Raw genomic sequence first — 18,041 nt, forward strand, 5'->3', positions numbered from 1 at the left:
TGGACCCTCCTTTGTCTCTAACAATGGCCTGGAAGGATTGCTATCTGAACTCTTCTTCTATTATTAAGTATTAAGCGCGAGGGATTTGTTGAGTTAAAGCCTTAAGGTCGTTATTAAGTTTCAAAAAGGCGGGTGTGTTGTCCACTGTCAAGTGATCTTGTGGTTTGGATGAGAGCTCGTCCATTTCTCATTTATTTTATTTACAATTAATTTCTTCTGGATAGAGTGCAGAGTTTAATTGTGAGTTAGTTCTCCCACTATTGGCGAGTGTGTCAGCCTTCTCATTTCCTTCTAGTTAGATATGAGCTGGTATCCATTGAATAACAGTTTTTTTTTTTTTGTTTTTTTTTTGCTGTTGTTGTTGAGCTTTGTAAGTGCTGTTCTAAGATTTTTTATTTAAGAGGAATCAGAGTTTTGCAAGCTTTTGCAAGACAGTTTTGCAAGACAATCTGACTGTGTGGGGAACTTGGATGATTTGCTAGCATGGTAGCAGCTAGTGCTTCCCTTTCTGCTCTGTGGCTGTCAGAGAGCTCTCCAGTTGCAGTGGATTTTTCTAGTTTTTCTCTATCTGGCCATTCGATGAGTATTCCCTCAATCAGCTAGACTGATCAAGACAACGTTGGGTCTGCGTTCTAAGCCTGTTACTGTGGATCGTAAAGACCTCTGTCTGCACTATCAAACTCTAGATGGACAGATTGTTGGGGCGAACAAGAAGTTGGTTGATTCCGGTCTAAAGGAATGCAGAAACTAAACTAGAACTTTAGTCCTAGAAGTAGAAGCTAGGGATCATCCACACTGAACGTTCCAGCAGGTGAGATGCAGCGAAGTTCTCTGTGTCGGTTGTCTGGTCTGGAAATAGTCTGGGAAAATGTGATAGGGTCGTTCCTGAGAGTGGAAGACATTCCTGTTGAAATCATTCTTGCGACATACTGCGGCATCTGTAATAAACATATTTACCGGTAGGCTTATGTAATTCATATAATTATTTTCCGCCCATGTGTGAGCTAGTTATTAGAGTCATGTGATTATAGATCTAGATGGACTTGCCAGTCATGTAAGTACATTTGTATATGACCAGGGATGGTTTGTGCTTTTTTAAATTACTGTCCTGCATCAAGGATTAGATCGTTAGCGACTTTGTGTGGATGTCAAGTTTAGAAATAATTGGGGGGGGGGGGGGTAAATGTTTTTGGTTGTGAATTCGATTGTCTTGAGATTTTGACCATTGCAAAGACAATCGGAAACCTACAAAATAGTTATGTAATTATCATATTAAATATATCATTATCAACTTTGCTATATAAGTGCAATACATAAAAATAATTTCGTATAGGACTTAAATAAATATAGATCTCAATATAGAACATCATGCTGTAAGAGAAACGTTTATTTGACACAAAACAGCAGTGTGACCGATATTTGAGTTTCCACATAAACGATTGACTGACCGAATTCACATATTTAGAAAAATCTGGCATCTTAAATAAACAGAATGGCCGACTTTGGTCGAGCACCGTTTTATGCTCTGTGTATTGGATTATTATTTATAACTTTCAAAGAATTCACAATGTCTCAAGAACCAAAAACAGTTAAAGAAATCAAAGTTCCAAAACTAGCCACGTTCAGTCCAACATTAAAATTTTTATTTTGGTAAGCCATTGTGATGTGTCATTGTCATTATAATTAATTTAGAGCTAGACTGGCTAGACTAATTCTATTCTAGATCTATATTCTAGATTCTTTACTTTAAGTAAGTTTAAGCCATTAAGTATTAAGACTTAAGACAGTCACTTAGAGTAGACTTAGATTAAGTGAATAAGTCTAGAGTCTAGACTCCTGCCTAGGCCTAGACTAACATTCTCAGACTCAGATCATTCAATCATCATTCGATTCTAACTAAGTATTCTAACTAAAATAAATTAATAATCATATAATAATGATTTAATCTAGATCTATAATACTATAATGATTCAATTCTACTTTTCAAAATTGTCTTTTCTAGACTTAGACTGTCTTATTTAGTGTCTAGAGCTTTCTTAACTTTTTTCTATTCTTTTATTAGACTTTCTTACTTTAACTTTAATTTATTAGTATAGTGAGTAGATTTGTCTAGAGTCTAGACTCTAGATCTATCTCTAGCTAGAATAATGTAGAATTTGTAGAGTCTAGATTTCTAGATCCCACCCTGGCCTGTGAAACCACAAAATTGCTATAGAAAACTAAGAAATGTCAAACTTAAAACATACTTAACATAGACATAGAATCTACTGATATAGAGACAATACTCTAATTCTAATAGAGTACAGTCAGTACTAACTAGATCTAATTCTAATAGAGTTTAATAGAGTCTTAGTCTATAAGTCTTCTATAGTATTTTTATATATATAATAGATCTATATAGTGTATAGATCTAGATTATTCTAGATCTATTCATCTATCTTTAATTTTCAGCATTAATAATTAAGACTTTAAGTCATTTTCATTTTATACCAGTGCCAGATCATGAGCCATTGTCACCTTTCCCATGCTAAACTATTTCTCATTCTTGGTTTTTAACATAGGTCATTAGATGCAACAGTTTTTCCTGTTGCTGGTCATGCTAGAAATTAAAATTGCCTTTGTTGCAAGAATTATTAATTTTATTTAGAGATGCGGTTTCACATATTTGCATTTTTCGGCGCATGATAGGTATAACACTTAAACTAGAGTAAGAATGTGGTGTACCAGTACATTTTATGTTTGATATTTAACGTTTCTCTTTGTTTTGTATAATATTAGATCAATCTAATGAGGAATTATGATATAAATGTCAATTAGTCAGAATCTTTAGAAGATGTGTCATGTCTTTTAAAATTGTTACAGTGTTGGCATCTGGCCTGTATGCCCTGTATGGATTAATGAACAAAACAGTGTATTTTATTGTCTTCAAATTTTATTTTATTTAAACTTATGGGAAAGGTTTTGAATAGCATGCAGAGTCATGTTTTTGTTTGAAGAGAGAACTGTACTGTATATTCTCCACAATCATTATACATGCATGCTAGTATTTAATTAAAGCCACACATTGAAATGATGCAATTTTAGGTGGTACAACTGTCTTGAGTTTAATACTTTCAAACTCAAACTTGATGCAATAAGTACTGTGAATACTATTTAGATACAGGATACAATAATATTAATGGTTAAATCAATTCAACTAAGAGAACCAACTTTGTTCTTTTTCTTGTGAGAACCAGAACTAACTCTCTAACCAAATAGCTCCAACTGACTCAATTAGCCTCTATCCCCTTACGTTCTTGTCTTAGAATAATCTGGAGTCTGACACCTCACACCATTTCCAACAACCTTCACCCTAGATTTTTTTCTATCTTCACCATGGCCCTTAATTTCTAGCAAATTCTGTCTGGCATTGTTTCCCCTGCTTTATGTGGAGTGCCTTAAAGTGAGCTGAATTAAGTACATTAGAATTTACTCATTCCCACATTAGTAACAAGCTTTCATCCAGTCTACATGTGTGACAGTAAAGATAACATTTTATGCATTGTCTCAAATCTTCTTGTTTGTTTTTTTTTTAAAGATATCGAAGAAAATATAGAAAATAAAAGACTAGCCCCATCCAGAAATTAAATCACATACATTCAACTTGGAAACATCCTCTAGTATAGCACAGCTCATAAAATTGTTTAAGATTGTGTTTTGTGTTGATAACTTTAACAAGTTTTTTTTAAAAAACTGTTTATCCGCAGTACTTCCTGAGGTTACAGAAAAGTGTTTGAGCAGTACGCTCAGGCACTTCAAGAACGTTTCCCTGCACTGATGATTGTTGGCGACAACTACCCGCCTCCAGTGTTCAGGGCGACGTTTGCTCAGGTTCTGGGAATTATAAAGTTTATTCTTATTGGACTTATTGTGGCTGGTTACAATCCATTTCCTGTTTTAAACTTACAGACCCCTGCAGTCTTTAGTTGGGCTACAGAAAATAAGGTTAGTGTTGTCACTTTTCAATTTATACCTACTTAATAAAATATTTAGTTTTGTAAATTTGGTCACCAATATAAAATAATGATGTACCGGTAATATTTTGAGCTATGCAGGATGGCTGCAAAATCTTAATCTTGGTTATGATTCCTGGTGGAGATTTTTACATCTGAATTTTAGGATGTTCCAGGTTTCACCTTAGCTTCTTATTAAATCTTATTTTATTAATTACAGATGGTCCTTCAGAGCTTTCATGTGTACAGTCCTTATTGGCTAGTATTTGCAGTTTTTAAACTGAGGCGATGGCAATCTGTGAAGCCTTAAAAGTCATTCATTCACAACTCGGCGAGGGGCATGTGAGGGCAAAACAGATTGTTGTGATCACTGATACAAACCTTGTACTACAGGCTTTGCAAAACCCAGTAATAATGCAGTGGATACCAAGTCACTTAGGTGTGACTGGCAACACCATTGCTGACTTCTTGGTCCACCAGGCAGGGCAGGGTGTGATTTTCCATCTTGCGCTGGCAACAATAAAAAAAAATAGAAATAAGAAAAAAGTGGTTTGAGAGCTGGGGCAAGTCCAAGAAGCCAGCTGAATATGGGAGCAGGTAGGCAGATCTGACCGTGCTTCCATGTGGTGGATGCTCCCATGCCTGATCCAGTTATTATCGCAGTGCAGGACAGGCCATTGTCCCGTTTGCTTATATTTCCCATGGCTCAGGCCAAACTTTGACTCCCTGTGCCCCCTTCTGCGGTGAAGCAGAGGAAACAGTGTCCCATATTCTTTTTGACTATCCCAGACTTGTTTGATGTCCGTCTTGACATGTCTTGGAAACCACAAATTCTTGACCTGTTAAGTGACATACATGCACTATAGACGGAAAACAAATAGGTTTTATCTAGGGCTTTTGCAAAAGAGGATTTGAACCTCTTAAGCCGTCACTCTAATGAAGTTTGATGATGATGGTTGGCTTATGTATGAAAGATTATAAATATATATATATATCCAAATACAAAGAAATTTAAATTTCATTAAGCAACATTTACTAAATACTTTTCTGAACTTTATATACTTATAGATTTTGTGCTTTTAAAGATAAGAAATAATAGTCTAATAATATTTTATTTACTCTACAGCTGTATGCTTGCCTTATGATCTTTTTTATTTCCAATGCAATTGAGGGGCAGTTACTATCTACAGGAGCTTTCGAAATTTTGTTTAATGGTAAGTTGGTTAATTGCCTGTACAAAGGTACAATGGACTTCTTATGTATGCAATATATTGTATGTATACATCAACTTAGATTGGCATGCTTGTAACATGTCTGCTTTTAGCATCCTGATTTTGTGAATGTTAGCACCCCCACTAAAGATTCAACTTTTCCCTAACAAGTGAGGGGCTTACAGTTGCAACTCTTAAGATATATTCATCTCAGCCCTTTGATTTTTTTATGTACATAGATAATTCTAAACAGTATTCACATCTTACTCAAAGTATGAAAACAAAAAAGTCCAGTCAAGTTCTATGAACAAAATGTTAGTCCCTTTTGTGAGTTTAGGTTTTGAACTTTTTTTTTCTCTCCTTTCTTCACATTTTGCATACCGTAGATCATAAGATGCTCACTGGTTAATTAATAATTATTTAGTAATGAAATCTATTGCCGTAAATTTCAATGGAAAAAAAAACGCATGGACCTTCTTTTTTTTTTTTTTTTTAGTTAGAAATTACCTTTCATGACTTTTATATATAAATATATATAAACTGTAAATATGACAATATATATACACAGTATCACAGTGTGATACATTTATTTGAATAATTTAATTTATTGTGCAAACATTGATTAAATGTTAATTTCTTTACTTCCCTAGATGTCCCAATCTGGTCAAAATTAGAGACAGGTCGCATTCCATCCCCCAGTGAAATGTTTCAAATGATTGAAAATAATCTAAGATATGCGAAAACAACATAGCAATAGTCCATTGTCCTGCTAGCTGGTTGGAAATCCTAAAGGTACTTGTGTTTGTATGCAGATGTTTGTGTTTTGTTTTTCAGTAATTTTTAATTATGTGTTTAGACCTCTTTCTTCTGCTGAGCTGTCAGCTCTTTTGCAGACTTTGCCAAAGGAAAAAAGGGGGCTTTTTTTTCTTCACTTGTTCAGCACTGCCACTGTTGGTTATGTTGGGCTATAGTCTTCTTCTTCGTTCTCATTGTTATGTTGGAGTGTTCAGATGACTAGACCAATACATGAGATGAACTGCGCAGTGGTTTCCAAATCAAGGAGCTCTCCATATAGTTTTCTTTCTATTGGGATGATTTGGGGCCAATGTCTTATACTGGCCTCTTGGTAAAGAGAGCAGTTTTGGAGGACGTGGTCGGCATTCTCTGGTGATACTCCACATGGGCAGATTTCACTGGTTCCAATTTTGAGCTTCCGGTACATGTGTTGTCGCATTCTGTTGTGTCCGGTCCTGAGTCGAAAGATTAGACGTTGGTCTTGTCGGGATAGCTTATAGTAAGCGTCATCTCTCTTGTGATTTGGATGAGAGCTCGTCCATTTCTCATTTATTATATATTTACAATGGGCTATAGTGGGGTAGGGTGTTCGTAACATGCATTTTGATGGTGCATTCAAAGAGGACATTGTTTACTTTTTCCTAAGGGTAGGTGTAGGGGATTTATTTCGTTATGGTGGTCATTTAAAGGTGTGTCTTCTTTTCTTAGTTGGAAGAGTATAGATTGCTCTTTGCATGGTAGGAAATTAATACTGACCAGTTTGTTTGGCGAGGTCATTTCTTCATACACAGCTCTGCCTGTGTTTCTGATGTCCATTGGTTGAGCTGCTCCTCATCGTGATAGTTGACTAACATGATCTTAGAGAGAGGTCGTTAACGGTCTCCCGGTAGACCAAACCTTTTGTTTCCGATCTTCTTATTCATAAAGTTAACAGCCTTGAACTTTCATTGAAATATGTACGTTAAATTGTGTATTGATGGTAACTTTAGTATTCTTAATTTTGTTGTCTAGAACCACTGGTAATTTTGTTAAAACTTGCACTATTTCCTGGGTCTTTGGGTCCTAATAAGAGTATTGTGAAATCATTTATAGTTTACTATCAAAAGAGATTTTATTTTTAGAAGCAAATTATCAACTGAAAGCTTGTTTGTTTTTGGAGATATGTCCTGGGTCTTTGGGTCCTAATAAAGAGTATTGTGAAATCATTTATAGTTTACTATCAAAGAGATATTTTGTTTTTAGAAGCAAAACTATCAACTGAAAGTTTTTTTGTTTTTTTTTTACATATGTCACTTTACAAACATCTTGGCGTTAAGTGATAAATTGTATGATTTCTTAAAGATGATTTTAATTTTTAAAAATGTAAATTTATTTTTTTTCAGTTGTAAGTGTGCTAACTGAAGGTAGTCTAGGCGAAGTTCCATGATGATTTTGAGATTTATGATGGCCATCACTCAAAGACAGCTTCCCTGCTGTTTGTGGTAGCTTGATGCTGTGTCCAGAAATCTCTTGGTCCTTGCCCACTCAGCCCCCGGTTGTCACGTTAAGGGTGAAAGTTGTAATTCTATATTAAGTGTACAGATTTCATGTGTATGATTGGCAGCAGATATTTCTGGGAAACTGATTGTTTTATATATGTAAATATACATGTGACACAAGAGTACATATTTATTTGAATAATTATTATGAGATATTAATTAATAAATTGCACACTAATTGAGATTTTGTCAAAAGGGGGGGGGGACGCATTTCAAGTAAGTTAAACTCCAATGTTCAATTTAATGAAAAAATGTGTTTTAAATTTATTTTGGTTTGAAGACTATATTTAAGGTCAGGCTGTTAGTAGGATAATATAATGTTTTTTGCTTTAGTTATAGTGAAGCTCAGCTCAACTCTGTCAGGTCAAGAGTTAGGGAATTTTAAATGAAGACACATTTGTAACTGTTTCTTCATGTTTTTTTAATTAATGTCTATTGATTATGTTTCTGCAATATTTGTCTTAGATATCAAATTTCTATTGGCATACGCTGAAGTGCAATCAGAATTTGGCATTTTTGAGATGAAAAAAACAACTTGGCATTAGATCAGAACATACTGTTTTCTTTAGCTTTGGTTATTTTGACATATTAGTGATTCTGTAATTAAGTATTGAGCATTTAAGTATGTGCCTTGCCTAAAAGTGATCCAATGGCATACTAAAAAGATTTTGTATTTTTAGAATTTACTGTCCTATATTTCTCTTTTATAAATCACAAAACGTCAGATTTAAAGCTAGACCTGTCCTTTTTTTTGTTTTGTTTTAAATGGTCTTATTAAACTCTGCACAATACTTTAGAACATAAGTATTATCTCCCTTTTTTTTAAAAAAAGAACTATGCATTGTTATATCTTATTGTTTTCACTGAGTAATGTCTGCGCATGTAAGTGTAGATACCTGACTTTGTGAAATCTCTTGGGTACACTCTAGTTCTTTCTTTATTCATTTTTTAGTGTGATAGTGCTATCTAATACAACAGATAGCATCACCTTTATAATGTACCTCATCACCCGGCCACATAAGTTTTTTTTTTAAAGATTTCTCAAATGAAAAGTGGATGACACACTTAAAGAATCTGTTTAAAACATTTTCAACTTGAGATACTTAAGTGAATTTTTCAGCTATTTATACTTGTTAAACTGGAGTTAAAAGGAAGTCGTTACACACATTTTTTAAAAATGAGATTAATTTTTTAAAGAATGTCAGTAATTTGCCAGATAAGATTTTATTGTTAAAAAATCAACCTGACGGACAGCTTTAGTGTGATATAGTTTTAGAAATAGAAATTCAAATCAAAAGAAAGATTATTGAGTTTATAATTTTTCCAACATTGAAACCAGTGAATGTTCTTATTCGTATTGTCTTGTGTAATCAGTCATGCTCACCTTTACTAGGTATAACACATAACATTCAGAAATCACCTGTACCCTTACTATCACCTGTACTGTCTTTCTAACTCGTTAAGGAATATGTCCTAGTGTATTTCATGTGTTTGTTGTGTCACTTCAGATAAACAGATTTGCTCATCAAAACTAGATGCTGGATAAAAAAAAAATCATTGTTATAAGTTTATTTATCATCGTCAGAACTGATCTGTTTTTATTGGCTTAGGCAGAAAACTCATGCGCTCCTGCCAACAGTATTGTTCATACTTCGTTTGTTGTCCATCTGAAAATCAAACAGGTTCAGTAATATGAGCTGATGTCTATTCACACATAGTCATTGCACCAGGTACAGATCCTGCAGTTGTCTAATAAGAAATATTTACGTTTCTTTAATTTTTTAAATTAAATTTTTAGTCAGGGTAAATCATTACAAGAAATATAAACAGAAAAAAAAAAAAAAAAAAAAAAGCTTCGATACTGTACTATACATTCTTGTAACTGTCGGTGACATTCAATAGTGTCATCATGCTATGTCAATACGAATGCCTGCAACAGCTTGAAACATCACAAAATAAACTTTTTTAAAAGCCAGAAGCTTGTCACATATTAATAAAGTAATGTAATTGTACTTATTCATTTTTATGACTATCAGTTGGGAAAGACTGAAGCTAGAAGTTAGTCTACAAAGCAATATTTCCATTATTCATGCAGTTTTTGGATCCATTGCTTTCTGGATGACAGTGCATAGACAATGGATTGTTTTAACTAAGATTAAAATCTGTTCAGTGGTTTCATTTGAGCTTGCATTTGATTTCTAAAACACATCTGAATGGCCTCAGTCTCTTGGTTATATACTTTTTTTTTTTTTGTGTGTGTTGTATTCGGAATCTTTTTTTTTTTATTTATTAAATGTATATTACTTTTTTTGTTTGTTTGTTCAGATGTGTATTGATTAGTATCTGTACCATTTCCTGTCCTATTATTGATAGCTGATGTCAGTTGAATGTAGCGCTCGGGTGGTAAGGGGAGTATATCTGATCTGGTCATGCGGTATGTGCGCTGGACTGTCTTTCCGACTTATCCATGGTCCTGGGTTCAAACCCTGCCTGCTCCCATCCCCCGTGATCCTGCGGGAGGTTTGGACTAGGAAGTAATTTTCTTCAAGTCTGAAGGAACATCAGAGATATGTAAAACATTTAACAAACATTTTACAATATTTTAGACAAAGCAGCAAGTATGTTAGGGACAACAGAAATCCAGCAAAAGTTTAATGAAACATTTCATATTATGATCTTTAATAACTGTAAAAACGTTTGGGAACATTAATGTAATTAAATTTGTATTTAAAAAAAAAGGATTTGTCATTTTCAAAAACAGTAAGATTTAAAATCATTGTGTCGGGAAAGTATTTAGGCACTTATCATTATTCGTCTGTCAAGTAGTCCAGTGGAGTTTATCAATAACAGAATAAAATTATTGTGCAGCCACCTAGTGTGGATTAGGGGTCCAGTCAAGCCAACATTTAATGGATTACAACTTGAATGGTTTATCATTGGATTGGGCTAATTTGTCACTCAGTAGTGTGTTCATGAGACTTCATCTGTAGCAAGAGAATGATGCTTGTTGTGGTTTGACATACATGCATGTTTTGACCAAGGAAAATGAGCTGCACATTTGTCAGAAGAAGCCACAGATCTTTCATAGGTGCTAAATTAGAATGTTAAAACTCTTTACATGCAAAAATAATATCTCTTATATGCCAGCTATTGAGTTTTAAGTATATAGAGCTTTTAAAGTTAATTCATTTTCTTAATTCTAACATTCAATAATAGTAAAAAAATCTCAAATGTCTAAAATTTATATTCCGTGATTTAAAAAAAAAAAAGGGGGGGGGGTGGTGGTATAATTTTTAACTGCACAGCTATGATGTAAATGTCTATCATCTTATAAAATAAAAAAAATATGAAAAAAAAAAGGTTTAAAATGTTTTGTTATTTTGATATTTGTTTTCATTATAAGGCACAGGTCTTCTCGTTGTGTAGTTTTCTCCATCAATAATAAAATAGGTTACCAAATGTCCATAATTTAAACATATCAATCCTATGTTGAACATTTTGTGTGTGTGTGTTTTAATGAACTAAAATATTACCCGTATTGAAAAGAAATAAATTCTCTTCACATGAACCATTAAGGTTTTTTTTTTGTACAGCTTCACATTTAGAAAGACAGTCTTTCTAGTTTTGGACTATCTAATTAAGTAATGCACGTGTTTCCTAATTCCTGGGATGGACATAATCGGGAATATTTAAAATTCATAAGGATTTTAGTTTTCAGTCGTTAGCTTCTTTTTTTTTTTATTTATTTTTTTATTTCAAACGTTTTGAAGAGAGGCGTGCAGTCCAGTGGTTTGATCCAGGGTGTCGGGTACTTTCTTACCAATACTTACTCGGTATTCTTTCTCCAACCTTCGTACGGTAGACTTGATAAATCATGACACATGGTTTATTAAAATATAATAATAATGGTTGATATTGCTAGACGCGTTTCGTTTCTTTGATCAAAACTATAATGGGCCGGAAGTACTTTTTTTCCTTATACATCTTTTGCATTTTTTCAATTTTCTCTTTCAACTGAAATTATTAGACTTTGAATTTATGTGTATCTGATAGAGGAAAAAAATGGATCAAACACGATACCGACTATAAAAAGAAAAGACCAGAAATTTTGGCTGTTTGCGTCTGGCACAGTTACAATGTTATAATAACATAGCCCATTAAGTTATTTGCACCGTGGTAATGGCGTAATAGTACTCGGTCTAAACTGCCCACAAGTTGAGACGTTAATAGATCACAGATGGTGTACAGACCAGAAAAAGGGTGACAACAATGTAGCGGCTGATATGCCTAACCTGTGACCGTTGATGTATATCTAGGATTGGCCTTTGCAGACACATACGAAGTAAAATGAAATGTAAAATGCCTTTGATACATTCAAAGCCATTGTAATAAAGAGACACCTTTTTTTTCTCAGGGAAATGTTCTTAGTACCGGTACTCCGATATAAATGAACTCAATTTAAACAGCTAAGAGCAATGCTTGAGCGTAAATCTAGATATTAGTAGATTTAGAATTACTAAGATCTATGCAAAAAACAACAACAACAACAAAAAAAAAAAACAGTCCAAATGACGTCTGCTCAACATTGAATTTGATATAAAATCATAACTTCTGTAGTACCGGTTTTATAATTTATTAACATATAAATTGCGAAGTAGGCCTAAAATGTTATAGATATAGCTTATCTTATATAATACCACACCACACGAGATCAGTCGACCTTCTTTCTCCATTCATGTCTTTCGCACTGAGAAGGAAAAGAAGAGTCAGAGAAAGCGATGGCAAGACAACATCAAACAGTGAAAATTTAGGGATAATTTAACTAATTTTTTTCAGAAATTAAACGTAGAACTACAATGCTATACAATGCTAAGAGTTAGAGTATTATTAGGCACACAGTAAGCTTATTACTGCCTTAGTGTCCTCATTTTGGGAACCACTAAACACAAGAAAAATAAACAAAAATAGATCAGACGCTATTTAGAGATTGAGATTTATAACTATGACTAGAGAAATACCATAATAAATAATATCCCTTCATGGTTTATTTGTAACAATAAAAAAAAAAAAAGGCGAAATAAAGTTTTTTCGACTTCCTGAACACTAATTTTCCCATTCAACTTTTTGTCTAAAAGTAACCCCCCTGGGTCAAAATAACGTGTCACTGGGTCAAAAATCGTCAGACCTTGTCCTGCTTTTCCCTGCCGTACGATATTTATTAAACACAACGGTAAGCGTGTACACAATACTAGATTTTTCAGTGCACTCTCAACGAACATATTCATTAAATAGTTAGATTTCAAGTTAATAGTCTCGAGTGTAATTTAATAACTCTAGTTGTTCTAAAGTCTAAAAGAACCTTGAGACAGTTGAGTTGGGCATGCTCTTCACCTTGCTTGCCTGGCTAGTAACTGTAGTGTTTGAGTTTCAGTATTGAAGGTGTACTCACACTCCTATTCCTGTCTCTAATCATTGTAGAATTTAGATCTAGATCTATTTCTAATTTAAATCTAGATGTATTCAAGATTTAGAATCTAGATTGAGTCTATCTTTATATTTATATTTGTTTGTATCTGGAATAAGCTAGATCTACTTAACTTACTTAACTAATAACTTACAGAGACTTACTAGAGATTTTCTAGACTCTAGTCAGTCTAATCTAATAGTAATAACTAGATCTAGAAATCTAGAGTAGTAGTAGGACTAGGTCACTTATTAATAGATATAAATATAGATTAACATAGAAGATTACTACTATAATACTAGATCTAGATCTTTAAGACATTTAAGTATAATATAATGCAACAACTATAAAAATAGTATTTAAAATAGTAATATATTACAGGACTATTACAGGTTATTACCCTATATCTCTTTACGTCAAGTTATAACCCTATTTGCCTTTAACCCTAATTGAATCTAGACTATTCTAGACTAGTCTAGAATATCGAATATAATATCTAAGTCTAAGAATCTATGACCTATGTAGATTTATCATGACTTTTTCTAGACACTAGTCACGACTAGTGTGACTAGAGTCTATAAATAATTTAGAGATTTTTCATTAGTCTTTAGTTTTAAAGCCTTCTACTAGAATTAGAATGTAAGATGATTATTATATAATTATAGATGATATAATATATATATACATATAATATAAATATAGATCTAGATCTTATATTATTCTATTTATGAAATAATCCACTCAAGTAGCCTACATGTCAAATAAAAATCTATTTTCAAACTTAGATCATCGAGATCTACGATTACATAAGTATCATTCAAATCATTGTCTCTAGAGAGCCTAGGTATAGACCTAGAATCTATCTAGAGTAATCATCTCATATCAAATAAAAATTCATTTTCAAATATAGATCTAGTTCTTGAGTTGATTATCTTATCTTATATTTTATAATACAGACGTTACTTCAAAAAAGAAGATGATTACGTCCTACGCGTCATGCATTCAGTCATGCATATTAACCAATGACTTAAATTCTGCCAAGTCACTGGTTTTCCTGACTAGCTCAGGCAACTCATTCCATGCTCTAATAGCACTAGGGAAGAAGGAGTATATTGTACAAATTTTATTTTAGTTAATTTAATAAATTGTACTACATCTTCAAGATGTGTCATCAAGCTTGGTTCAATTCAGATTTTCTAAAATTGAAATTATGCATTTTATTGGATATTTGTCTACAGTGCAACATAATCTACTACTCTAACACATATCACAGCATATAAGATTACTCAACTATCTTCTCCTTTGAAGGAATATCTCTTATATTTATAAGATAAGAATTTAATGTCATTGTAATATTTTGGTTTGGTAATATCACCTTCTGTAAGTGCCACTTATGGTATTGTGTGAACTAGCACTCAATGGTTTTGGGCTTCAATCCTGTTTGTTGTCAAATTTAATACTAAATCTCTATAGAATGGGTCTAGGAAAAAAAAAAGTAAAGTTCCAGTTTCAGACATTATGATCTATAGGTCAGATTATGTAAAGGTCATCTGTTTCTGTGACCACAGTTCATGATGATGTTATATGGCCAGCACAATGACCAGCCTCCTTTACTTTTTTCCCAACTAAAGTCAGGTACCCTTTAGAGCTGGGTGGACTCAGAGGTACCCAAAGATCCTGGAATTAAAATGCCAGTCTTCACCAAGCACTTAACCACTTTGAAACACCTCCATGTATATAGTTAGACATTACAGAATCAGAATGAGCTGATTCTTATGGAAACAATAAGTTTACTCACACACCTCATTTGGGTTTTATTTCTGATATGTTGTCATAGACCTTTGTTATGAAATATTAAATTACAGCAATCATAAGTGGTCACAAAGAAAAAACAACTGATATTTTGTTTAGACGTTTAGAAAAAAAAAATTACTTGGATGTTTCATGAAAGTATGTAATCTTCTTTTCAAAATTGTTTGTCATAAAAAAAAAAGAGATTGAAATTTGAGGAGGTAATAGTGGGATGCAGTGAGAGAGGGAGGTATTGAGTGAATTGAAGGAGGGATATTGTTGAAGCCAGTCGTTGATTTGTAGCACCAAACTGCTGGTACATGACTTAACCCACTGTAAGCGGATCAAATGTCAACTTATAAAACTTGAAATAACTTTCATAACTTTTTTTTGAACAAAACAAAATAGAACTAAATAAATGTAGTAGACTTTGAAAAATTGACATTCAAAATATTAAGGAGAAAAGTATTTTAAAAAATTTCCCTTGTGCATGTATTATCAAAGTAGCAGACTCAACCAATCACTTGCTCAACTCTGACCTATATACCTCTGTCTTATCCATCTCACTGATTAATGGTGTAGGGTGTTTCAATACTTTTAGCCTTATTTTATCTTATAAAGTACAGGCCCTTCTTCAAAGAGAAGATAATTACATCCTATTCTTATCCCTAATCTACCTGTCCATGTTAATTAAAGACCACTGTCATATGTTTCTTCAGTCTGATTCAAGCAACCTTTTCTGTAGCACTATTACTAATGTTACTTTTGTATAGCTCATCCATGCCCCAGAGAAAGACATACTGATATAGTCCACAATAAACCATCACAGCTGTCCACTTATACAAATTTGTCCTAGCATATGGAATAAGAAACATTCCTTTATCTTTGTGTCTTTCTCAGTATTTCATGAGGTTTTGTTGTACCGGGTATTTATAGGTTCAGTGTTTTATTGCTGCTTTACTTTTTAGTCTTCGGAAGTGTCCCAAAGTGTAAGCTGACTATTCACTGGTGGTCACCCTATCATCCAAGTATTGAATATTGAAATGTTATCATTAATTTCTGAGCTGTGAAGGAAGTACACTAGGAACTGAAAGGTAGCAGAAGGGACCAGCCTTACCCCCCCCCCCCCTTTGAGACTTGTCTAGATGGATGTCAGCTTAGATATTGTCAAGATGTTAGTTCAGAATTGATCTAATCACACATCGTGTAGCTGAAAGATTAGTTTGTCTCTAGATAGCCTCATGTTATCACTATCAGCTGTTCACCATCCCTATCCCCCTCCCCTTTGAAAATTGATAAGTCAGCAGCTTGTGATAGTTTATTGTGGACCATGTCAGTATGTCTTGCTCTTATATACGCGCGACAATATTAAAGAGTGAGTGTAGTCGTTTAAGTGACTATGCAGTCCCAGCTGCCCTGCATATTTTGCCACATCTGATGTAGATAAAGAAAAAAAACAAACTTGGCAACGATCTTTCATTAGAATTCAAATGTGTGTCCCACGAGTGCCCGAGGTCTTGTATATTATATAAGAGAGAGACTGTTTACGATTAAGGATTGGTCGTGCGGTTTGCGCTCTGGACTATCGTTCGAACAACTCTGAAGGAACATCCGAAACATGTAAACCATTTTACAAACAAACATGGATTTTGTTAATATTATTTATTATTAAAATATTATAATATAGTTCTAAATATACCTATCCAAAGTGATCCCACAAAATGTGTTCCTGCGTATAAAATCCAGTGTATGGGTGTATGTGTATGTAGGTGTGCATTTGTGTAGGTCAAAAAGTGCCGACATCACAGTCTGCTGACGTTATAGTCTGCTGGCTGGCTATTTTTAGCCCCCGGCCACATTTTGTCCTACTAATCTCCCCTGCTTCTTTGAGTCCCCTGGGAGTCTTTGGGGGTTATACCAGTACTAGAATGTAGTGAACTGATTAAAGCCCAGCGTGTTATTGATTCCACCGCACACCATTGCATGAACCTGTAATAACCTGGATGGCTGCATGGTCGTGCGGTATGCGCTTGGACTGTCGTTCGGCAGTCTCGATGGTCCCGGGCTCATGTTGTGGTACTCTAAGTCTAAACGACCGAGACGAATGTTTTTACAATTTGTAGATCTGATCCCCACGGGATTTCACTGAGGGCTTCGTTCGGGGGAGAGGTTTGAATAAAAATAATGAAGTACATTTTGTACGTTAGAACAAAGAAAGTGTCATCTAAATCTGGAGTTGTCAATGTCATTCATGTTTCATTATGCTCTAGTAGACTGTATAGGAGGTACCAAGTACACCCCACCTGAAGGGCATAAAATGTCTGTGAGCAAATCTTTCACCCATTCTGTTGAATTTAGGTCTGTCAAAGGTGCCATTTTTCTTTTGTTTGTGTTGGAAATGATGTTACTGCTTGTATCTTTCGCCTTCTTAGCTTCTTATCTTATATATTACATACTTTAATTTAAAAAGAAGGTAATTACGCCCTACGCATTTCATGTGTCAATCTAGTCATGCATGTTAATCAATGATTTAAACTCTGCTAAGTCGTTGGTTTTATTGGCTGATTCAGGCAACCCATTCCATTCTCTAATGGCACTAGGGAAGAAGTTTTTTTATGTAGGCCTACGTATCTGTTATATTATTCTGTACCGTTCTTACCGCCGTTGGCATACAATATCAGTTGTAACAAAGTCGGTTTTAAAATAGGTGTGTTGTGGAATGAATAAACAGTCACTCGGAAGAATTACTAGATGTAGTAGTGACTTGCAAGTGTTTTGTCAACAGGAAACACATTTTTCCTTTGCACTGTGGTGGAGACTAAGAGTTGTCTACCGTTCTGCACTTAACTGGCTTTTAAACATGGGTGCCTTTGTACTGTCAAGTCGTATTGATCGCCGCCTCTCTCACTCCCTGTCCATTCATTGCCCTGTGGTCAGTGATTGTTGCTGACCATCAGTCCACAGATTTTTATCTTTTTTAATCAGCTGATGGTGTTACACATCTATAAATAGAAAGTCTTTTCATCGCTGTATGCGTGGTCAGCTATAAAATCTAGATTTACATTGTCTGACTCGATATTGGAAAAGGTTAGTAGCTACCTTTTTTTGTCTTTATTCTCTCAATCGCATCTTGTGTCTAGCAGGATTGATACATTTTGCCACACCACCGCCACACTGGAACGAATTCATATAAGATGCTACAATGTTTTCTTGAATAGGTTTATGACATTTGCATAAGTTTATTCTTCTT

General features: G+C 34.1%; 2 protein-coding genes across 3 annotated transcripts in view; both read left to right on the top strand.

The window, feature by feature from the left end:
- The first annotated feature begins 1,472 nt into the window (after window positions 1-1,472).
- On the top strand, window positions 1,473-10,355 carry LOC106075387 (putative esophageal gland cell secretory protein 6). The gene is made up of 5 exons (XM_056012648.1): window positions 1,473-1,650; window positions 3,747-3,984; window positions 5,119-5,206; window positions 5,854-5,995; window positions 7,381-10,355. The coding sequence occupies exons 1-4, from the start codon at window positions 1,493-1,495 to the stop codon at window positions 5,952-5,954; spliced, it is 585 nt and encodes a 194-aa protein (XP_055868623.1). The 5' UTR covers window positions 1,473-1,492; the 3' UTR covers window positions 5,955-5,995; window positions 7,381-10,355.
- Window positions 10,356-12,653: 2,298 nt separating this feature from the next.
- The window catches only part of LOC106067678 (kidney mitochondrial carrier protein 1-like), a 45,804-nt gene continuing 40,416 nt past the window's right edge, over window positions 12,654-18,041 (top strand). Inside the window, exon 1 of one of the 2 annotated variants that reach the window (XM_056012378.1) lies at window positions 12,654-12,766. The gene's annotated coding sequence lies outside the window, so the exon portion shown is untranslated. Of the gene's footprint in view, window positions 12,767-17,765; window positions 17,879-18,041 lie in introns of those variants that run through there. The other variant, XM_056012377.1, reaches the window with a different exon arrangement.

Source organism: Biomphalaria glabrata, chromosome 15 (assembly GCF_947242115.1).
Source record: "Biomphalaria glabrata chromosome 15, xgBioGlab47.1, whole genome shotgun sequence".
NCBI lineage: Eukaryota > Metazoa > Mollusca > Gastropoda > Planorbidae > Biomphalaria > Biomphalaria glabrata.